The 25,388-nt window shown below is 30.0% G+C and overlaps 1 protein-coding gene across 6 annotated transcripts; it reads left to right on the forward strand.

Annotated features, from left to right (window-relative positions):
• Window positions 1-264: 264 nt before the first annotated feature.
• On the forward strand, window positions 265-24,043 carry Taf4 (TBP-associated factor 4). 6 transcript variants are annotated; one of them, XM_065502893.1, is made up of 11 exons: window positions 265-746; window positions 7,605-8,565; window positions 12,157-12,318; window positions 12,666-13,040; window positions 16,759-17,376; window positions 17,504-17,617; window positions 17,722-17,973; window positions 18,040-19,083; window positions 19,146-19,319; window positions 23,101-23,226; window positions 23,323-24,043. In XM_065502893.1, exons 2-11 carry the CDS (start codon window positions 8,161-8,163, stop codon window positions 23,476-23,478), a joined length of 3,426 nt encoding a protein of 1,141 aa, XP_065358965.1. In that variant the 5' UTR covers window positions 265-746; window positions 7,605-8,160; the 3' UTR covers window positions 23,479-24,043. The 6 variants fall into 6 exon arrangements, with proteins under 6 accessions (XP_065358965.1, XP_065358970.1, XP_065358968.1 ...); XM_065502898.1 differs by having other exon boundaries at window positions 12,666-12,836; XM_065502896.1 differs by having other exon boundaries at window positions 7,605-8,448.
• Window positions 24,044-25,388: the final 1,345 nt, after the last annotated feature.

Consider the following 25,388-nt stretch of genomic DNA (forward strand, 5'->3'; position numbering starts at 1 on the left):
CAATTTATCTGTTTCTCTGTAAAATATGTGGCAATTGCCAAACAATATATTAAAATATAAAAACAAGAATGATGGCCCCTTGTTATAATACCAAGCGGCCAACGCTGCTTTTTAATAATAATTTTTACAACTCAACGCCGTAATGTTGGCCAACTATGATAAATGTGAAAAATTCTTAATATTATTAATCTATTACAATTTTTAACGCCGTCACAGAAAAAAACACCAACTATGACTATAAAATTTCGTTGTTTGTGTGTTAGTTTATGGTTTGTGTGATTGCAATGAAAAAGTGCGGGTCGCATCGAAATCGTAAGCAATTTTCTAACAAAAATCACGTAAATTTACGAAATATCTAAAGAAAATCATATGAAAAATATTCTAAAAGCATTATATTTTCAATATCTAACAAAATTTCTATGAGAAATTATGATGAAAAGTGTGAAAAATTGATTTGAAAAATTACACCTCCACGGACGGTGTGTTTGCGAAATACGTGAAAAAAGAAAAAAAATTATACGGATGAGAGAAGTAATAATTTTTTGTGTGTATGAAGAAGAAAAAATTAAAAAAAGTTTATACAGTGCCACAAAGTGAGTGTGTGTAAAGTGAAATTTATTCATTAAATTCATTATCCCGCTTTGAAGTCTCATTAAGGTTTCAAGCAACAGCGGTGATAATTTCAATAATATAGAAAAAAATAAGACCGAATCACGAATTCTCAACAAACGGGATAAAAATACAAGGTGAATAATGCATATGGAAAAAAAGTATTAGCCAAGTATTAAATAGTGTTTTCTAATTAAGGAATGGGATTGGTAACATACAATGTAAAATCACATTGATGAATGGATGGTATGGAAGTCTGAAAGACAGAAAAATTTATAGGAAATTCAGTGTGGTGGTGTTCAATTGAATTGAAATGCGGCTCTTACGAGACCATCGGTTTCTTTTTGCCGTCGGTCGTTTTTTCCATCATGTTTTTTTCGGCTTCATTCGCTGTCCGCAAAATCAATTGTATGTGTTCTGTTTCAGCCGAATCATCAGCAATGTATGTGAAGCTCTATTATCATCTACGTCTGCCCGTTCAACCAGTCTCGTTTTCCTTTTTTTCCACTTTGTATTATTGCCTTTCTTCCATCCACTTTTTTCTCCTCGTCTACCTTTTGTCATTCCAATTTGTTTGTTCGTTTATAGCTTTTTGTCTAGTTATTTTGTTACGTTTCTGTACCTAATTTTGTTCGTCGTTGTTGTTGTTGTTTTGTTTGTAATTTGGCCTTCTACATTTTCTTGGACGAAGTCAACGAATGTAATGCTAAAGCAAGTGTCAAAATATGTGTTGCCAGATGTTTTATTAAATGGGATATCGGAAATTTACAAGAAACGGGGACAATTCGTGTTCTTTACAGTGTTTTGATGTCTTAATTCATAAATTTATAATTTCTTATTTTTATGTTTTGTTTGATGGGCATAAATCCAGATCATGACAACTACTTGTATTTTAAAAATTTGATTTTGAAGATTTTGATTTATGCCATATTATCAAATTCAAAACTCAAATTTCAGTAGAAAATATCAGAAAATTTTGTTTTTGAGTACATGAATATGAATGATTATGATATAATTGAAATCAGTTCAATATGTGATAAATATTTGAATTGAAACTGTTTAGGAACTAGTTTTTTCCGTGTATAAATTGATTTTTTATAGCATTGTATAAATTTGAATCTATTTTAATAAGGATTTATTTAAATAAGAATCATACACCTAAAATGGAAAATAACGTAACAAAATCGAATGTTTGATATATAATGATGAATAAGTTGAGAAATAATAAAAAAACTAAACTTTAATATGGAAATTTGTTTGATATTTTCTTTAATGATCAAATTTTAGAAATTAAGTTTATATTATAGATACTTTTAATTCTTCAAAGATTTTATGCCCATTACTTTAAAAAATTTTGAAATGATGTTGCGTTTTTTTACATTTTAGGTGACGATATAAAGACTATCGCTCATATACTAAATGTCATCTAAATTTCATTTAACATTACTCATCATTTAAATGGAATTTTTGATAATATATACCTAGGAATGTGTAATTTATCATTCCTAGAATCTGGCAACATTTTTGAGTACACACATGAATTTGTTTACACAACTAGGTGGCGCTATATAATTTGCTTTTTTATTGCATGGAGGTGAAAGAATTTATGATGAAGATGTAGAAGGAAAACGGTGACAATGAGACAAGTCGAACAGAAAAATGAATTTGCTGTATCAGTGTTGACAATAATTGAAAATAACCTAAACTATTGAACTATTCATCATTTAAAGAAATTGAAATAATACACATTATTGCAACTTTACAATCTTCGTAATATTAAAAAATAGCTCGGAAAATATTTTATTTTTAACAACAATACGAAACGACAAAATTATAGCAAAATCTGCAAATTTTGCACATAAATGTTGTTTACCTTCAAAATAGCACTGAATTGGCAACACTAATCATTTCAGAAACAATCTGGCAGCGTTGGAATTACTTCCAATAAAAAGAGTTGTATTTTAGAGAAACTCTTTAATCTATTACAATTATTATCATCACATTTCTTTTGATATGTCGTTCGAGAAAATGGCGGCGTCGTCTTCTGCCAAATTTTTTGTACATCAAAATCAAAATAAAGCAGCAAATTTAAATTCTTCCAGTGCTGCTTCTGCATTCGCCGTTGATGATAGTGACGTTGTTGAGTTCATTGAATTTCCATTGTCAACCATCATTTGTCTAAATAACAGCAGTAACTCAAAGGCGATTATAAATATTTTCACAAAAACCTAAAGAAATTGCCAATAAATTTAACCAAATCGCAAATAAATTACGTGCTTACAAAAAACTAATTCAAAGGCAACTAATAGAAAAATGAATAATGTGATAAAAAGTGTGTAAATAAATGTGTGGTACAACAAAAAAAAAGTGAAAATTTAATATCAAAAGAAACACACAATTATCAAACCCAGTTAAAAAAAATATATCAGACCACATCTATCCCCTCAACATAAAGTAGTACATAAAGGCAACAACAACGACGGCAGCAGCTGTGGTGGCAGGCAAGGATATTGTTAGCCATTTAGCCAACCAGCCAGTCAACAATTAATTGCAACAGCCTTTGCAAATATTTTGCAGGAGACTGCAAGTGTCTACTAATTTCTGACATTGATCGTAATATGAAAAAGGGGCCTTGTATTTGGAAAATTTATATATCGATAAACAGGTATGCTCCAACCAAGAATCAAACTGATAAAAAAGTGCAAATAATTAAACTGCAATTGGACTTTCAAACAGCAGCAGCATTAACTAACGAACATCTTATTAAAGCAACAGCTTCTCTCATTAAAGTGGGGGATACTATGTATAACAAAACAACAACAACACAAATACTAGAACAAAAGCAGCAGCATAATTGTGACATTGACAACTACAATGAATAACCAGCGACAACAGGGACAGAAAATAATAACAAACAACAACGTAAAGTCAACAATATAACGGTATTCCATTAACAACATGTTTTATTTGTTGGTGTGATTATTCATCTCAATGTTTATATATGTACCTACATAGGTATGTGTGGAAGTGTCCATGGAGTACGAAATAGTTTCTCAGTGCGAATTTTTGGTTTGTAGTGGGACTATTGTAACTAGTTTCCGTCTGTAGGATCTTGATCAGTTTTGGTCATGGAAATATAGTGATCAGTTCATATAGAGTGAGATCTGTCTAATTGAGAATTTTCATCAACTGTCTTTCTGTAATTATTGATTATTGCAGCAATACTAATCATAACATACGAAATGGGCGCTAATAAAGAATTGTAATAATGTAACATCAATGTTTTATAAGCCTGGATACCTATAAATTGTGAAGAGAATGATTTTAGAGAAGACTGCATTTTCTTGAAATATCGAGACATCAGTTGATCCTCATCTACTCTTGGTATCCTGTTACCAAATTTGTAGTAATCGTTGAAAATTTGCAGTGTTTATGTTTGTAGTCATAAACACAGCAAGCATATGTCTAAAATATGGACAATTTTAGTAAATTTCCTAAAATATAGGATTTTTGGTAATTTTGTTTTACATAGACCTTTACTGGAATCTCACTATAAATACACAAGTATTATATTTTTCTTAAAAACTTAGAAATTTATGGTAGTCATTAAAATATGATTAAGGAGATTGAAAAAAATTTCGGAAATTCCGCAAATGATCTTCAAATGTGTTGTTCTAACAAATAAACAACATATGGTTCAAGATAAAGGATTTACGTTGAGTAATTCGCTACCTGTGGAACATTTTGTCAAGAATTTTCAATGGATATAAAGGATTTCTAAGTGTATTTTTAATAAATATCTGTATGTGTTTAAATGAAAAAAAGTAATTTGATGATTTCAAATCTATAATTTATTTTAATTTTCTCAAAAGATTGAACTTTGTTGTATTAAATTGTAGGTATTATTGACTTATTTTGTTGGATATCAATTATTTTTTTTTATAACCTACATAGTGGGTACATTGCGTTTGTGCAAATGTTTGTAACACCTAAAAATGTTAGTCTAACACCCACCGTTGGACTCAGAATCACTTTCGGATTCAATTCAACAACATCTTTCCGTCTGGCTAGCTGTTTGTCGCCAAAGTACAGGTCTAAGTTGTGAAGATATTTCGATAAGATTTAGCAAATGCATTTTTTTTTCGGCCAAGGACGAAGCCTACGGAGACTAGTTTAAGCCTGTCCATTATTTCATCTAGCCTCACACAATTGTCCTCCCGAATAAGGACTTTTTTCACATAAATATCTTTTTTTTATATTGGTAGCAATGCAATTTCGTTTTATATAAAAATAAATTAGATTTAAAAATTTTTTAGGTATCGATCCATATCGCTCCCATATAAGGCACACTTTCGAGCATAAATACGTTAAAATTTCGGTATCCAAATAAAATTCAACACAAATAAGTTTAAAATTAAATAATATTAAAGATTCAATCGTCTCATATGAAATATTTTGCCATTCTCTTACAAAAGCATCTGATAAATCTACCTTTGAGGTGTTTTGCGATCTATAAATGGATTGTTACAACACTATAGTTGTGTGTATAGTAATTGCCATGCTGGAATCTCTAAACTAGGGTCATATTTTCATAAGCGTATGGATAAATGGAAATGTATCCCATTCCAGTCATAGTATATTTTGATATGAATTGGACCTTGCCTTAAAAACAGCCCCACACCATAATATTGCAATCACCAATCTTGTCTTATTTGTGTACTTCTCCCATCACTGCCTCTTAAATTGTATTTGGACAGTATTCCATTTAAACGTTCTATTGCCAATTGCATACAAGTATAAATAAGAGATTTGTTCGCGGGGCGCTAGGAAACAAGACCAGCCTCATTTGCCCTACGTTTAACAATTTTAGAATATTGAAAACCCCCCTGTGAGTCAATTATAGGAATTTCTTAAACTCTTGCTATTAAATTATCATTTTGTAGTTCTACGAGGTTTTTTTTAACAAAGGTTTGAGTTTTTTTTTCATCATTTTGGAAACTGTTGATTTATTATTGTAATTTAATATTTATTTTGGTAATATCCAAAATAAAGGAGGTTGTTCAATTGTGATTCCCCTCGAAAATTATGAAAATGCAGAGAGAAAAAACGATAACATGAATAAAGAAATATAAGGGGTGTCACACATTTTTTCGGAATGGTTTCAATTGCTTAGTTTTTATACCGATCGATTTCGTTATAGACTTTTCAGATTCCGTGTAATTACTAATTTCAAAAATATTTAATGATTCTGTAGTTCTGATTTTAATTTTATAGCGGATTTTATATTAATTGATTAAAAATTTTAGAAAAACAAATAATTACAAAGAAATATTAATTCCACTTTGAAAACTGATAGTGGTTTATTCCGAAAGAAATTTTCTTTTTACTTTTTATGAAGAAGCGAAATACGAAATTAATTCCACTTTCGATCGAAATGGAATTCTGTGGCCGGCTTGATAATATTAGCTCAAAATTGAATGAAGTAGAAAACAAGCTACACTCATCCGTTATTAAGTCACTTGATTTCACCAATGAAGCAGAATATATATCTTAGCTTATAAATATGAATGTCCCCAAGTCCAACGTAGAATCGCCTGAAAAACCATTTAATCGTAAGGACTTGTATCATTGTGTAGTGACAGATGATAAGTTGCACACACAGCCTTAACTCTCCCGACATCCTCGAACATTCTACACAATTCTGGAGTATCATTGTCACATTTACTTATACTATCCCTGAAGCCACTTTATTTCTCTAATAGAGCAGAAGATATATCCCAGTTTTTAAACAGTAATGTCCCCAAGGTTATCGTAAAATAGTCGGTATAGCCCTAAAATTCTACGTAGAATTGGGTAGTGACAGATGATTTGTTGCAATGCATTAATCTCGACGAGATTCTCTCACATTTTGCAAAATTCCGCAGTGATATTGTTTGTTTTACTAATTCTAGCTCTTATTGAAGTGTGACCCACTCAAATATCTTTAAATTGCTCCTTTATGACTATAGCAGCAATCTGGTTCCTGTCATGGCTAGCTCACGCCATATGTCCCTTGAAATTTTGTAGTGGCTTTCAAAGAAGTCAAGGTATCAGCCTAGAATACGCTACATTTGTCGGCCAGTCTATATGAGTATCAGTCTTCTCTGTAAAGACAACTGTGTCTATATCCATCTTAGAATCATCTGTGAATACGAACAGTTATTTCTGGGATCGTTATTGAGTGTGTAATAACGAATCTTTATACTCTCCTTTTATAGACTGGCATTGATAATTCTGCTGCCAACTATTCAATCCACTAGGAAATTCAGGATCCTAAGAACCACTAACGAAAATTATAACCAAAAAAAAACTATTAACAAGACAGTCTTTTGTGTTAGTTATTCATTTAAAACATATTTGAAGTATAAGATTTTCTCTCTTGGAAAATCTATAAAAATTTTACAGCTTTTTCTTTGTTTCAAAATAAACCGAAAAAAATATTTAAAGTATCAGTACACTAATGGCTGCCGCAAATGCAATGAAATTGAACCTTTCATTGTGATTTTCAAAAAAGAGTAATAAAATCGTCATTTCCTTTAATCTGGTCATAATTCTTACGATACTGGAAAGTTCAAAACAGTAACAAAAATTGACAAAGACCTTATTCCGATGTATGATTTATACAGTAAAAATCTTATAGATACACTTCATCTGTTGCCCACTAAAAAAATTAGAGGTCAAAGATCACAAGTGAAATTAATAGGTTTTGTAAAGTATAGAATGTCAGAAAATGTCTTAAAGGGCTTTTAACAACTTCCAAACACGAACAAAAGCTTAAAACGTGATCATTTTTGTACTCCAACCCAAATAATTTAATTTTAATGTAATAGTAAACAAATATATCAATGTTTTTATATACATAATCCTAGTTTTTCTTATAAATTTCTTTTCTAATATTTAATCACTCAGTATATTTCTAAATAATTGACTAATTTTGTTTATTTCTATATTTAAAGGCGACAGTGGCAACTAAATGAACAACAAATTAGTTCTATTCGCAAGAACAACAACTAAAACAACAAGAATTTAAGAGAACGAGAAACAACCACAGACCACCAAAATCTTAAAACTCAATATTAAACATAGAAAAAGTGAAATTAAGCAAAACAAAATACCACATTTATAATCTACAATCATGAAACGAAACGTCTAATAATAAACAATTAATGCAAAGACAACAATAATCATAATACAAATACGTTTAATCCCCATAACGCTGAACAAGCGTTAAAGTACGGATTTGTTTACGGTAACTTTAGAAAAAACGGTCTTTAGATCGTTTTGTCGTTTGTTCAGCATAAAGATCTCAGCAAAAAGTGTTTTATAATTTTATAATAAATTATCTCTTCATCGTGTAAACAAAAATCAATATTAATAATAATAACAATAATATTAAACCAAAAGAGATACAAACAAAAAAAAGAACACTCAATATAATTGTTAAAAAAAAATCACCAAATATCCACAACAACAACAACAACAACAGACAGCAACATTTACATCTCCAACGCAATGAATTCAAGTCAACCTACACAAGCTGCACCCGGCAATCGTATTACGTTTACAAGCCAAACATTGCCCAATGGAACGATTAATATTGGAGGCGCACATGGCGGCTCGATTATATCGACGTCACAACTGCCGAATACGACAACAATCAAGACAATAACATCAAGCGCTGCTGGTCAGCAGCAGCATCATTCATTGCCCCAACAGGTACAAGTTCAGCATCATCAGGTTTTACAAACAGCCAGCCAGCAACAGGGCAATCCGTCAAATGCCCAAAACCAGCAACAATCAGTAGGTGCCACACAAACCCAAACATTAGTTATAAAATCTAATCATGCTGTCTCATTGCCGGCGGGTATTGTCTCAAGTGCACCCGGAATTGTAACTATGACCAAAACCATACAACAGGTATGGGACGATTCTTCTTCATTCAGTGAAACGAATTCAAAACAAAAAGTCCAAAATTCAAATTAACCAAAAGTAGTAGTCTGTCTTCTAACGATCAACTAGTTTCTCCTATTGATCGTTTATAAAACCAAATCAAATCTATTCAATCTCACAATATTAGAATGTTTTATAATTGGTATTTCTTAAACAAACAAAAAAAACACAACTGTAGACAAAGTCGCCTTCCTACTTCTTCTGTTTTTTCTTTATTCCAAATTGAACTGAACTATCAAAATTTCCATTTATTTTATCTTCTTCATGATTTGTAGAAAAGTCTTTGTTTAATTACAATTCCTTCATGCATTTCCTTTTAAAACGCGTATTGTCTTCAGTTGACTTAGAAATATTTTTTGTTGACTACAAAATTTCTTAATTTCTTTTTTATATATCTTTTTGATTTTGGCATAATGGGTGCATTAGAATGTGTTAGAACAAATTTATCAAACACCGCTGGTCTGTTGCTTGTTTTAATATTTTTATTTCATTTTAGATTTAAGTACAAATGTAGTTTAAGCATGCTTTTTTATACATACATACGTATTTGCTTTTTAGTTTTCTTTGAGCCATAAATAAGGCTTTCTTTTGCTTTTTATATTATTTGCTTTATGTGCATATAAATTGTAGTTTTCGCTACAAAGTATGATTATTTATTTAGTTGTAGTAATAATTTTGCAGTACGAGCTATAATAATATTTTCAAATCCACACCCAAGCTTTTTACATTCTATTTCGAAAATGTTTTCTTTCGAATCGAATTACATAATAACCCCCCTACATCTTTTGTAAATTTCAAAATTAGATGAATCAAGTTGCAGTGATATATTTGCCTATGACAAATCATTATTTTGTGGAGTAATAGAAAAGTCTGTTAGAATATTTTTTAAAAAATGAGGCCATATGTCAGTGAAAAAATGGTGCTAACTAAAAATATGTCCACTAAATCACACAATGCATCTTCAAGCTCTCAGTGATTTCGTCAATTCCATCGTGCAAACATCTGCCTAGATACCTTTGCCTGTGTCGTTGCAGCATAGGACAGATAATGTGCATAATTGTTTCATTTTCATCGAGATCCTCACGCAGCCTACAACAATTTGGAGTGTTAATGTCCCATCTGCTAGTTCTAGCTATAATTTAGCAGTGAACTGTAACAACCCCCAGTTTGGTCCATAAGGCCCTCGTCACATTACAGACTGTCCTATTTTCCCAAGATTTGTGAATGACCGCGACGTGCATTTCGGTTATGGAGGTTTTACGCCCAATAATATGACCTCTAAATTCAATCCAGATCCTTGTCTTGCAAGTTAATTCAGGGAATCTTCAGAATTGCCCAGCGACTAACACTGTATAATCAGAGTGCGTGTAGAAATCAAATCAAAGAAAAAAAAATTAAAAAATTACGGATAAAACTTTTTGTCTTTTTTGAGTCCCTAAAATATGCAGTACAAATTTAGATATTTTATTTGCAAATAAATAAGAACAGGCAGGGTTGGAGAAACTTGACGAACTAACATTAGTAAATGCTACCGGGTGTGTATGTATGTTCCATATGGACTCAAAAATGGCTGGACCGATTTTGATGAAATTTTCACGGAATCTTCAGAAAAGCCTCTTGGGTAATATTGTAAAGTTAGATTTATGATTTTCGGTATGTGATAAACAATTTTGTTAGCTCTTGTTACACTGTATATTAAAATCGAGATCGAGATGCAATATAAAACAGATGTTTTCTAAAGGCCAGCAACGCGGACCGGGTTCAGCTAGTTTAATATAAAAAGATAAACTGACTCGATTTCTAATTTTGGTTATATACAAACCTGTCACCATTTGTATCGGAATGGCTTCAATTTCCATTAGATTTTGTTCTACCATCGTTAGATTCCAATTAATTCTGTAAATTCGCAAAAATTAAATCTCTTTTTTTTAATTTTGAATTGACAATGGTTTGCTTATTATTAAATCAAAAATTAAAGTAAAGATGTTAATTAAAACTTGAAGAAAACCCAATAATATTAAACAAAATTGAATTCCATGGAAGGTGGTTTTATTCCAAAAATGTTCTTTTGTGACTAAGCAAAATACTAAAATAATTCCACTTTCGATCGGAATAGAATTCTGTGACAGCCCTGAACATTCACTAGATTTTGGAATAATTTTAATAATGAACTTGTTATTGGTCTATTTGGGTTAAATTTTTTTTGTTGTATGAATCTTTTGCATTTTGGAGCTTTAAGCATCTTTTAGTGAAAGTCAAGTTTCGGGATTGACAATTTTGCGGAATATTATTTTGTAATATACTTAATAGAGGGGATATTCAATTTAGTGACAGTGCAAAATTATTCGCAGGATACAACATGATTCAAAAGTGATGGCCTATACAAAATCCTGTAAAATTTGAATAAATTTGGAAAATTTTAAAAAATATATATTTCTTATTTTAGTCTGCAAGAAATGTCAATAGTGAAACTGCACTGACTTACTATTAACACAGTCACCAGTACTAGTGACTTATTATACCCCAGATTATGCTATTTACTATAGACATTTAACGTGTATTCTAATTAGTGTTTCCAAAAAAACCGAAGAATTTCAAATTCAAACTTGACGGGTGTTCAAGAGGATAAAGGAAAATTGGTACTTTTATAATACATTTACATTTTCTTCAAAATGGTACTTTTTGAATTTTCTATAATATTGAACATAAAATCAGGAAATTACTTTGATTTCAAACTTGGCGGGGGTTAAAGTGTGGAATATTGGTACTTTTTATTATATTAAATTAGTTTTCTTAATAATATTGAGGTAACAAAAACTATTAGTTTCGAATTTGCTAGAATACACATTACAATGAACCAATAAACATGAATCTAGAGACATGTTATCCTGAATTAGTATTAATTCACAAAGGGAGACTTTATAGTACTATTTCTTTCTTCTAATTTTGCATTAAAAAGAATGAATATTTCTATATCGATTTTTTTTAGAGAAACTGGATGAATCATTGGATGAACAAGTTTGTTTTTATTTCTAAATTTTAAATTTTCTTGGCCTTGAAAAACCGCGGTTTTGGTTAAAACCGAACACAAAACTAATTCTAATAATACATATCCAAAAATTATGACAACTGGACACTTTTTATTTTTTAATTTTTGTCGCCAAATCTAATAATATTATTGAGCTAAAATTAACTAAAACGCTTTTAGTCATTATTTTTATTTCCATATAAATATAAGAATGTAACTACCCAAATCCTTATTAATTAATGTAAACTTTAATCCTAAACATTTACATTTTTACATTTTTTTTAGCAAAATCCATATTAAATAATGTTGTGTGCACTTTTGAGTCAATATTTACAACAATATATGAAAATGTAGGAATATCCTAGAAATTTTAGATTCAAAACGAAAGCAAATGCATGCAGTAGTGTATGTTACTTATTTAATAATTTACTTTAAGATCAAATTTAATAATAATTAAAAAAAATTACCTACCTATATTGTTTTAAAAAGAAATTAAACTAATAAGTGTAAATTTATGTAATTCATCACAGGGTAATCAACCATTGCTTAATTCCATCTTACCAGCTGGTGTAGTAGTAGGCATGCGTCCTCCAACTGCCCAACAACAACCAAAGAATGTCCAAGGAAATACAGTGGGAAGAATGGTTATTGGCGGACCACATATGGTGGGAACTAGACCCCAAAGTCCAGCGGTAAGTTTTTATAATTTTTCTTAATTATTATTTATGAAATAATGATACTAAACTAAACATAAAGGAAAGTATTGGTAACAAAAAATACCTTTACTTTGCGTTAACACCTTTGGAGGGAATGATTGAATGATGGTGGTTATATAATCTCTAATGTTAACCCATCCATTTAACTAAAACCTAATAATATTTACAATTAATATTCATTTAATTTATATCTTTAAAAAATTCTATTAATATTTCTCTCCACATCCTGTGTGTGCGTGTATGTGTACGATGATACATTTCCCAAAAAATTTCCTTCCTTTGATTTTGTTCTATTTTTTTTTTCGTTTTTGGTTTATTCGTAGATAACATTAAGTACACTAACCCCGGGACAGACGCCTGCACTCATTTTGAAAACTGAAAATGGATTTCAATTATTGCGCGTAGGGACGGCTACGTCGGGTCCGGTGACACAAACAATTGGCACTAATTCCACAAACCCACCACAAATACGCTTGCAAACTGTTCCAGCTGCTGTAAGTAGATTCACAGGGCCACCTTTAGCACTACGTAAAACGATTGTAAGATCATCCACTTCCACCTCCACTACCACCACAACCACCCATCACCACCACCACCAATCGCAACAACAGCAAACGCAACAACAGCAACCGCAACAACAAGTAAAAAAACAACATCAGCAACAGGCAACAACTACATTGAAACAGATTAAACAAAATGTAATTGTCACTCGATTCTCCTCTAACTTTCTTCTCTCTACATCCTTTATATACTTTGTTTTTTACTTCTTGTCTCTTCTCCATTAAATAATACTCGCTTCGTTCTTTAGAAAGAACGTTGGTTGATTTGTTTCGTTACGTTACTTTAAACTTATTTTGAGTACATATTTTGATTTTTGTTTCTATAATACGAACGAGTATAATTCTGAAATTTGTATGAATTAAATTGATTGATTGATTCTTTGTTTTCTTTCCTTTTATATACCATAAATATAAACATACATTTAGTAATTCTTCTGAACAAAATATGTTGCCTTTGATTTAGTTTTCTTCTTATTTCTTTTTGCGTGAATTTTTTGCCGAAAATATTGCATTTTTCCAATATTTCAGTTTACGCTCTCTTAATTTAGTTTTTAAAATCTTATTATTACGTGTGAGTGAATGCAAATCGGGAGAAACAAAAAAAGAATATTTTTGTTAAGAGATGATGTAAAAGTTTTTTTAATTGTTGTGCTTTTTAGTGGAATATTGATTAATTAAAAACTAAATTTAATTTCTAGTTTTTTTTAGTTTATTTTTGTTTGAGAAAAATATTGTTAGATTTCTTATATTTGAAAACAATTATACTTTCGTCTTAAATGATCATTATTGTAGAATTTTGTTAATTTATTAATAAATTATATGATTTAATCAAGATAAAGTAGATATTTGTCTATATACTTGCGAGTACTAATATTTAACGTTTGAAAATCTAACTTATAATTAGCTTTCGAAGCTCATAACGATTGACCCATAATTTTATTGAAGCCTACATTAAATATAAAATAATTAACAGAATCAGTTAACAAATTAAAACAAGTATTTAAATATTTTTAAAAACGAAATATATTTCTGAAGCAAAATAATTGTATAAGTTCGAATTTAGCATGTCCTATAAATAAACTATCCAATTAAATATATATAATGTTTTTATAGAAAAATATTAATTTAATTTTTTTTACAAATTTTAAAAATTCCAAATTATGCATGCACTATAAATACATAATCAACCAGATATTTTAGAGTTAACTATCAATAAATACAAACTAAGCATTTAAAACTTTCGTAATTGAGTTAAGTTTTCGAACATTTAAAATATTATTAATATTTTTAGTTTACTAATAACACAAATTATTCATATTTTTACAAATTACTAGTTTCAATTCAAAACTGTATGTTCGAAAATGTGTAAAAGCTTTAAATGCATAAAATATTAAATATATTCAATGTTATTGATAGTTTAGCTTAATTTTCCAATTTCGAAATTATGTTCGAATTTTCGAATGTTTGAAAAAGTTGATATTTTTAACGTGTTATTGATAAAAAATTCATATATTCACAAATTCTTATTTTCTACTGAAAACTGTATGTTCGAATGTGTTGAAAAAGCTTTAAATTCATAAAATATTACATATTTTCAATTTTTTTGAGTGAGTATACTCAAGACATTTTAAAAGAAATAACATGGAATAATTTTAAATTTCGAAAATTAGAAATTTTGAAAAAGTGAAATTAATTTCGTATTTCGCTTCCTCAGAAAAAGTAAAACGAAAATTTCTGTCGGAATGGAACCACTTTCAGTTCTCAAAGTGGAATTGATATTTCTTTGTAATTACATATGTATTTGTTTTTCTAAAATTTTTAATCAATTTCTGTATCAAAAACTTCACTTTTGTTTCAATATACAAAACGCTGTTAAATTAAAATCATCCGAACAAAATGTGTGACAGACCTATTAATATTTTCTTTTTACTAATGAATTAATTGAAGTTCAATTAAAAATTAGTAAATATTTTTGGGACTATATTCATATGACATTTTATTTTTTTTCATAATTTGATAAAGAAATAACATTTTTTTGTTTTAATTTTATATTTTTGAAATAATGTTTGGATTTTAGAACAAAATATTTTTAAAAATACATAGTTTCCATCGAATGTTCGAATGCTTTTCGAGAGGAAATTTCAATACTTTTTGAGAGGAAATTTTATTTTTCATAATTCCGCTTAATTTTTCAAGTTCGAAATTATTTTCGAATTTTCGGACATATTCGGACTTATGATAAAAATTATTAATATGTTCAAAAATGCTTAATTTCTAATGAATACAGTTTTCAAAAGTGTGAAAAGTTTTCAAAACATAAAATATTAAACATTTCAAACATTTTCTTAATGTTATATCCTCAAAGCATTTAATTTTTCATTATTTGTGAAAGAAGTACACAAATTTGCTTAATTTTAAAATTTCGAAATCAAGTTCGAATTTTCGAACATATAAAAAAGTTAAATTTTGTTTAAAACTAATAATAAAAATTATTATTTTGTTCAAAAATGCTCAATTTCTAATGAAAACTGTTCGAAAACTTGAAATGTTTTCAAACCATAAAATATTAAATATTTTCTTTAGGTAATATCCTCAAAGCATTTAATTTTTCATAATTTGTGTAAGAAGTACACAAATTTACTTAATTTTAAAATTTCGAAATCAAGTTCGATTTTTCGAACAATTAAAAAAGTTTATATTGTGAATTTTCTAAAGATAAAAATATTAATATTTAAAAAAACTGTTATTTTCTAATGAAAATGATATGTTCGAAAGTGTGAAAAGCGTTTGATCTACAAAATAATAAACATTTTTTATAATTTGGGAAGAAAATAATTATTTCGGCTAATAAGAGTATTCGAACATGTAACAAAGTTAATATTATCAAACTGCAAATGATAAAATCTGTTAATTTTTCATAATTTGGGATAGAATGGATTATTCCAGCTAATTTGAATTTTCGAACATGTAAAAAAATAAATATTGTCAATCTACAAATGATAAAATCTGTTAATATTTTCAAAAATTCCTAGTTTAGGATTAAAACTATAAGTTCGAATATAATATAAGTAAACCATAAAATATTAAACGTTTTTAAGATGAGGGTGGAAATATCTAAACTTTCGCACACACACAACAACCATACGTGTTATGTATGTTGTTATTGTTCGAAAGTATATACTAATTGTCAGTAGAACTAATAGTTAACAATTTTGTAATTGATTTTGTGTAAATTAACAAAATTTATAAAATTCTATAATAAGTTCTACAATTTAATGATCAACTTAGTAAAATAGTATAATTGTTTTCAAAATTACTTAAGTAAAATTAATTTGTTTGGTCTATTTATTTATTAATTACATTTTGTTTTAACTGTTTCTTTTTGAAAAAATAAGATTTATATATTTTGAAAATGCAAAATATTTAAATCAAACTGTTGTTTAGCACAAAATTTTGCACATTTTAAATTTTATAGCTTTCTATAAAAATCTATTTAAAAAATATGTATTTTTTTATAATTTGCCTGTAGTACTGAATGTTGGTTGCTTCATTAATGTAAATATGTAATTTTGTTTTTTATTTTTAACGAATTCTTACTTTGAAATTTTTTTTCTAATGAAAATCCATTTTTCTTATATTTTTTTTTTGTTGGTAATCATATAAACATTGATTTTATTGTAATATACATACATATTTTTTTGTTTTGCATTTAAAATTATTCAAAAATCATTATTTTTTTTGGTGTATTAAGTTGTTTTACTTGTGCTTACAATTTTTTTTATTATCACACTTGTATATTGAATTTGAATTATTTGTTTTATTAATAATTTGTGTTGTTTATATAATATTTCCATAGTCTATATCAAATACCTCAACCGCCAATAATATAGTGGTCAATTCGGTGGCTACTTCCAATTCTCAGCCGACACATGTGTATACGTCGCAATCGAACATATCAATGCAGCCACATCATACAACAACGAATGCTGTTGCCTCTATGCAGCAACATCATCAGCAACAGCAGCAGCAACACCACCAGCAGCAGCAATTCCATCAGCAGACTCAACATCTACAATCACAACCCCAAATAACACAGATACAGACAATACCAGCCCAACAAACAAATCAAATGCAACAGAACCAACAGCAACAGCATCATCAAACGAACACCAACAACAATACTTTGCATAATAATGCCAATAGTACGAACAATATTAGCGGTACAACCACGATGACAACCACCACAACAACGCCTCAAAGTGCTACCGCTCAGGGTAATACCAAAGAGAAATGTCGTAAGTTTTTGGCAAATTTGATAGATCTGTCGACACGTGAACCGAAACCGGTTGAGAAGAATGTTCGAAATTTAATACAGGAACTGGTGAATGCAAATGTTGAGCCCGAGGAGTTTTGTGATCGTTTGGAAAGATTATTGAATGCCAGTCCACAACCATGTCTAATAGGATTTTTAAAGGTTTGTACAACAACGATTTACAATACTTTAACTAATTTAGCTCGAAAAAAGTAAAATAGTGATAATGTGGAAGAAGTTTTGTTTGTCATACAATATTTTATTTGCTAAAATCCGTTTTTAATTACAGAAAAGTTTACCATTGCTGCGGCAAGCTCTGTTCTCTAAGGAATTGGTAATCGAAGGAATTAAACCACCGCCACAACATGTGGTGGGTGGTATCACCATACAGCAACAGTTACCGGTAAGCCAAGACTCGAATCACTTCAATCATAATTACATTTTTATTTAATCAAATGTTTATAGACAAATTTTGCTTTACAAACCTTAAATAAAATAAATTTTCAGAAAATTCAAGCACATATCCGTCCCATTAGTCAAAATCAAACCACAACCATTGGACAGACTCAAGTGCGTATGATATCACCTGCCTCGGCTACAAGACCAATCGGACATACCACGATAACAAAACAGCCAATGAGCGGTATACGCATACAGGGACCTGCGAATGGGCCACGTCTGTTAAATACTCAAATCAGGGGACCAGTGCCGCAACATACAAATGCACCGCCACATCTGCAAACAGCACCAACACATGCGGTAACTAAAATTTGCCATTCTCTCCTCTATCAATCTAATGTTCTAATTTTTTTTAATTTTCTCTAGAATATTGTTCAAATACGAGCTCCAACTGCAACACAACTTAATCGTCCTGCCACTGTTCAAATACGTACGGCAAAGGGTAAAAACACAACGACAACTACAGCTAGTCCTGGTATAACGCATGTTAAAGTGGGCCAAACTCAAATTAAAGCGATATCCTCATCGCCCTCACCCGCCCTCATATCATCACAACCTCCCTCGTTGGCTGCCATTTCGAATAGTGGGCAGATGGCGTCATCAAATCTATCTTCATCGGCATCCATTATTTCGACGATCAATTCTGTCGCTAGCAATTCAATGGGTAGCGGGACAAGTTTACCGGTGCCATCATTACCCACCGTGCAATTACCACCAGCCGTGCTGGCCCACCAACAGCAGCAGCAACAGCAATTAATCAACTCAGCCAACTCTTTAATTAGCACAAATACCGCATTGCTGGAATCAATGAAGGCTTCCGAAATTAAAAACGAAATCAAAACAACCCCATCAATAATAACAACAAACTCCTCCACCATCATGTCGTCAGGTATAACGACATTGCCACACTCGTCTATAACGACACTACATACACCTATAACGGCTAACAGAGCTCCTGCCAAATCATCTGCCTCTTCTGCTAGTAAAGCGGCAGCGAAAAAGAAAAGAGAACTGGCTGATAAAGAGCGAGATGATCAGAAACTCACTACTTCGACGTCGGCCACGAGTGCGGCTTCGTTTTTCCAACAACCTTCCATATCAATGTCATCGTATGGTGACGATGACATCAACGATGTTGCCGCCATGGGTGGCGTTAATTTGGCCGAAGAAACCCAACGTATTCTCGGTTGTACGGAAAACATTGGCACCCAAATACGTTCATGCAAAGACGAGGTCTTTCTGCACTTACCCTCGCTGCAGGCACGCATACGTGCGATGGTAATGGAACGTGGCTTAGAGGAACCATCACAAGATGTAGCTGTGCTAATCTCTCACGCATGCCAAGAGCGTTTAAAAAATATTGTTGAAAAATTGGCAGTGATAGCGGAACATCGCATAGATGTTATAAAGGTGTGTATATGAAATTGTTTTGTGTGTTGATAGGATGTTTGATTTTTTTTGTTATGTTGCAGTTGGATCCTCGCTACGAAGTTACAAAAGATGTGCGCGGACAAATAAAATTTCTGGAAGAACTTGACAAGGCTGAACAAAAACGTCATGAAGAAATGGAACGAGAAATGTTATTGCGTGCGGCAAAGTCACGCTCGAAAATCGAAGATCCCGAACAGTTAAAAATGAAAGCGAGGGTGAGTACTTGTTTATGTTGTTATTCAGTTTTTTCTTGAGATGTTTTTAAAAACGTTAGTGGGCTGAATATTTTATATAATAGCGGAAGAATACATATATTGTAAATTTACAATAGCGGATGACTCTCTTCGAATTAACCCTTACTTGCTAGAGTACAGTTTGCAAAATCATTACAGCAAAATATATGAATAAATATAAAAAATACTAAAAACCTTGCACCATACCTTGTAAATATACTATAGCAGGGTTTTTTAACGCCAAAGATATACAATGAGATAAAAAGGTGTTCAAATTATATCTGTGGAACCAAAGAACTACGTTCAACAAAATAAACAAAAACATTATTTTTTAACAATTACTAATGATCTATCAGTTCCATTGTTGTTTCCAGAGAGTTCTTTCCTGAAAGATATTAAAACAAATTATTATTTGTGCCTGGCTTATTGGCTGGATAAATTGTGCCAGTTCAGTCAGTTTTAACCGTAGGGCATGTCAGTGGACCTAATGGGATAAATGGACCAATTGAATAAATGTACAGCATTCGTGAGGGCTCTGGAGGCAGGCAGGGTAACGGTTTAAAGTGTCAGGTTCACGATAGCAGTTGAGGAAACTGCACTAACCAGTTCATAATTGTGTAATGGCAGATCTTATGTTTCAAAATTTTTTTTATTAAATTTCTTTAATTAATTTTTTTGGAAAAAGAATTTATGACAAAAAAAATTTTTTTGATGAAAAAAAAAATCGGGTTAAAAAATATTTTGTTCCGATTTTGACCCATTGTATGTCCAACTTACTATGATCTTATATACGTCGTTGCAAAGGTCTTTGAAATATCTATCATTAGATATCCATATTGTCTATATTAATGACTTAGTAATCCAGATATACACATCTGCTCAAAATAATAGATACACCAAAATTTATTTTTTAAAAACGAAAAAAAATAATGGTATATTGTAAAATTATAAAAAAAATTCAGTCGATTTTTATTTATAGTTAAAAGGAGAGTAAAAAACAAAAACAAAATATTTCATAATTAATAATAAATATTATAAAGTAAATTAAATTTCTTAAATTTCGAAAAATTTGGTGCTCATAATAATAGATACATTTTTAAAAATTCTTATTAAACAAAAGCTAATAAATTTTATCTTAAAAAAATTAGTTTATTATTAAAGTAAAGCTAGTATCCAGTATATCCACCTTTGTTTTGTAAAACTTTCTCCACTCTTCTGGGCATACTGGATATCAAGTTCTGACACTTCTCCAATGGAATCTCGTACCATATTTTTTGCGTTTTCTCCCATAAATCGTCTTTATTTTTGAAAACTTCCTTCGAAAGCCTTATCTTTAATTCACTCCACAAGTTTTCTATTGGGTTTAAATCAGGGGATTGGCTGGGCCAGCTTAAAACAGGTACGTTATTCTCCAAGAACCAGTTTTTAACTAATCTTGAACTATGTTTTGGGTCGTTGTCCTGCTGGAATGTCCATATTAATGGCATATTTTCCGATGCATATGGAAGCATTACGTTTTCCAATATGTCTCTATACCCACTAGCATTCATGGTATCTTCTATTCGGAATATCGGACCAACACCATTCCATGAAAAGCAACCCCAAACCATTATGTTTCCCCCGCCATGTTTTACCGTCTTTTTTGTAAATTTAACGTGGAATTCTTTTCCTTTTGGTCGGCGTACATTTCTTTGGCAGTCGTTTCCAAACAAATTTATTTTTGTTTCGTCGCTCCATAAAATATTTCTCCATTTTTTTTCGCCTTCACACCCGGACCATTGTAAGTGCTCTTTAGCAAATTCTAATCTTGTCTTGATATTTTTTTGACGCATTAGTGGCACTTTTCTGGCAATTCTTCCCGGCAATTTAGCTTGTAAAAGACGACGACGAACTGTTTGTGGACTGATTTCGTTACATAGCTCCGCAGAAATAGCTTTCGATGATATGAAAGGGTCTTTTTTAACCATAAGGACGATCCGCCTATCTGTTTCTGGACTGGTTTTCTTTGGTCTACCGCGAGTTTCTCTTTTTTGTTTTTTAGATAAAGCATTTTGGACAAAATGTAAAGATCTTCCTATACTCTTTGCTATTTCCCGTAATGATTTTCCTTGATTTCTCATCGTTTGAACAATTTTTTTCTCATCTTCGGTACAATGATGATTTCGTCCCATTTTCTTCAAAAGAGTCCTATTTTTTATAAAATTGTTGCTAAAATTTAAATTATACTTACTGTTTCACGTAAATAGGAACAAAAAATTGCACAAAAAAAAAATTGTATATAAACAAATTACAAATTACTGATGTGTATCTATTTTTATGAGCAAATAATTTTTTGTAATTCAAATAAATTCGTTTTTAAAAATCAACATGAAAGCAAATAGTTGCCAGATTTTTGACTGACATGACATTGCCAGATAGAAATTTTAATAATATGATGTATTCTTAACGCTTGCGAGGAAATTTTCAATGTTACCGCCATTTAAATTTTTTCCAATTAGGTGTATCTATTATTTTGAGCAGATGTGTAGGTCAAAAATCGAGGTTGTCCTAGTTTTTTCCTCATATCTCAGCCATTTGTGGACCGATTTTTCGATTTTAAATAGCGAAGAATTTCGGAGAATTGATGTATGAATCGTGTATGTAAGTTATTTGGGGGCTTCGGAAAGTTGATTTCAACACACAGACGGACATGGCTATATCGATTCCGCTATCTATAACGATCCAGAATATATATACTTTATGGGGTCGCAAATGAAAAATGTGAAAATTAAAAACGGAATGACAAACTTATATATACCCTTGCCACTCATGGTGAAGGGTATAAAAATAGTTATGTCTGGATTTACTAAGTCGTTACTATAGGCCAGAACCAAAAACAACAACAGTTTTCAACCAAAATTTGTTTCAATCTTTACCTTAAAGTATTCTTTGGTGAAGTGTATTTAAGATTCAGCACGCCGAATATAGCTGTCTTGCTGTTGGATATTAAAATGCATTGAATTTTAATGATGTAAAGATAATTGCATTGGATTTACAGGGACTTGTCTTATAGCTGCATTTCGTAATATTTATATGGAAGCTACTAACTTCTCCTGCCGGGGTTTGATATCATTAGTGGAATTCGATTCAATGACGTCAGTGTATTATAAATAAAAAGATACGAGCATCGATTGAAAGCCACTCAGTAAAGGGTATCCTAAATAGACTTTAGTGGAAATTCTGTTTTGAATCTCTTTAAAATACCCGAAAAATACATAAGAAGATTCCATATACCACCAAATGATTTGAGGACTGCCGTTTAAGAGTAGAAACCCAACCTTACGGACCAGTATCCTGTTGTTTTTTATATGAAGTTTTGACAACTTAAAACGCAGACGGGAACCCCTACCAAATTAAAATATATTTTATTTTCATTACGATTTATCTGAGGACCTGATTCAGAAACAGGTCCTCAATTTCAAATTTTTGTATGAAAAATACTCAAAAACTGAGTGATTTTCATACAAAAATTATTTTCGTTTCGTGTTTCTGAATCAGGCCCTAAAGCTGTGATCTTTTCAATCTCTCTCTGTTGAGTAGCCAAGCTTTTCTTATATTACACGAACAAACACCGTATTTTTGTATGAAAACTGTCAGTTAACTTTAGGTTAGAACATAATTATTCATTGTTATAATGAGGGATAGTGGGTTATGTGACCATCTTGAGTTGTTGTAAAAAAATATATTGTAATAAAATATAAAAAAATTTATTTCCTATTTGCAGGCAAAAGAAATGCAACGTGCTGAAATGGAGGAACTAAGACAACGTGATGCCAATATGACAGCTTTACAAGCTATTGGTCCACGTAAAAAGTTAAAATTGGATAGTGAAGGTGCTAGTAGTGGTGCGGTAAGTACTAATTAACAAACACTAGGGTTTATTTACAATAAATCTTCTATATAACATCGAGTTGAAAAATATTCTAATGCGTGTGAAAATTTTTAGGGTTCTGGTACAAATAATGTGTTAGGACCATCAGCCGCACCAGCGCCCTTGAGGCCGCGTATTAAACGTGTTAATTTGCGTGATATGCTCTTCTTTATGGAACAAGAACGTGAAACGTGTCGAAGCCAAATGTTATTTAAGGCATATCTTAAGTGATGCATTATTTTAAGGAAAATCCCCCAACAAACAACAACCTACAACCTACATAGTGTAAAAATTGTAATTTTCTTCAATTCTACTTCCTACTCATGTACTACTACTCCTCCTCCTGCTCCTACTTCAACAACTTTTTACTACTTTTGTCATCCTCTTCTATTTTAACTGAATATTATAATTATTACTGTAACTATTCTAAACTACTCATACTTCTTTCTCTGTTATTTATATTTTTAATTGATTTACTTTTAACTAAAATTTTCCTTTCTTACCGTTTCTTTTATTGGTTCTTGTCATTAATTATTATTATTTAAAAAAAAAGAAAATCAACGCTCTTCTTTATTATCAAATTGATTAACAACAATATTTTGTTAGATATTTTTTCTTTTTTCATTTATATTATTATAATCTTTTTTTTTTTGTTTTAGTTATACAATTATTTAACATACTGCTTCCACTAGAAACAACAAACAAGAGAAAAAAAAACAAATATTTATATGTAAAGTTTCGTATTTTTTTTAAAAAATAATCTTAATTCATAAACAAACAAAAATATATATAAAAACTACAATGTTTTTTTATTTTTATATAAAATGGCAATATTTTTTTCTTTCTTCGTTTTTTATTTTTATTTTTAACTTTTTTTCTAGATTCTATTACTAGTTTTTAGCATTGGATTTTTTTTTTATTTCTTTTACTCTTTATGAAAATTTTCATTTTTTTTAGTTTCCCCTTTAAGTTTATGTAGCGTTGATTTATTTTTTGTATTTGTTATATCGGTTTAATTAATGAAACAAAAACAAGTTTTTTCTTCTTCATAATATAAATCGCAAAAAAAAAAAGATTTAAATTGAAATGTTAATTCTGTAAAATATGGCCTTATAATGTTAGATTTGTAAAATTTATAAATATTTGTAAATTAAAAAAAAACACACATACACAAAATTTTTTTTATAAAATATTTAATTTTTATAGTTATTTTTTTTTATTACACAAAAATTTAGTTTTTCGCTAGACAAAATAGCGATTTCCATTTGCTGTTGGGTGTTGAATTAGTATTTCTTAGCAGATTATGTTGATTTGAATATGCGGTATTAAATCGGAAATTGAAATGAGGCGTTATGGTGTACGATTTAAAAATAAAAACGTTCGAATTTTTAAAGTATAAAGTGTATAGTCGAACATTTGTTTGTTTGATTTAACATTAATTTTCCAAAAAATCATTAAAGTTATTTATCATTTAAATTTTTGTAAAATGCTGTGATATTTTACAAAAATCTTTTTAAATTCGAAAACTAAACGATTTGGAACTATTTAATTGTTTTAATTACAATTTCGACACTTTTCCATAAATTCTTGTCACGTTTCTTGCTTAAATTCTTTTAAATTATTTGTCATTTAGCATCTAGGCCAAGGCGTAATAATCTGGCGAGAGAGTCTCGGCACAACAAATAAAAAAATATTAAAAAATAAACTGCTACTGTCTTCTAATTTAAATCTGATCTGAAACTTATTTGATTTTATTTTAATCAAAATGAGTTTTATTTGGAAAACAAATTTTTCCACAACAAAACTTTAAGTTTTTATTGTTTACAATTCAATTTTTTGTAATGCCAACAAAAAATATGAACAAAGTTTGAGTAAAGGGCACAACATAAATAAACAATAATTAAATAAACTTCACCTAATTGAATACACTTTGATGTAAAATCTTGCATATTCGTTGCTTATTCCATGATTATTTATTCCTTTATATCAAATTAAGTGAAATTAATTATTTCTTTTTATTTTGAACGAAATGAAATTCTGTTTATAAAAAGGATTATTGAATTGCTCTGCCATCACGCTGAACATTTGAAGGTTGAAACATAATTTATTCCCGCAACATTATTCATTTACAATTGATTTAT

The sequence above is a fragment of the Calliphora vicina genome, chromosome 3 (assembly GCF_958450345.1).
Source record: "Calliphora vicina chromosome 3, idCalVici1.1, whole genome shotgun sequence".
NCBI lineage: Eukaryota > Metazoa > Arthropoda > Insecta > Diptera > Calliphoridae > Calliphora > Calliphora vicina.

Excerpts from the sequence above, each read along its gene's own strand:
- Taf4 (XM_065502893.1), top strand. The coding sequence starts at position 8,161 with ATGAATTCAAGTCAACCTACACAAGCTGCACCCGGCAATCGTATTACG. Across the intron at positions 8,566-12,156 it reads TGACCAAAACCATACAACAG|GGTAATCAACCATTGCTTAA; the intron begins GTATGGGACGAT and ends AATTCATCACAG. Across the intron at positions 13,041-16,758 it reads TGAAACAGATTAAACAAAAT|TCTATATCAAATACCTCAAC; the intron begins GTAATTGTCACT and ends ATATTTCCATAG.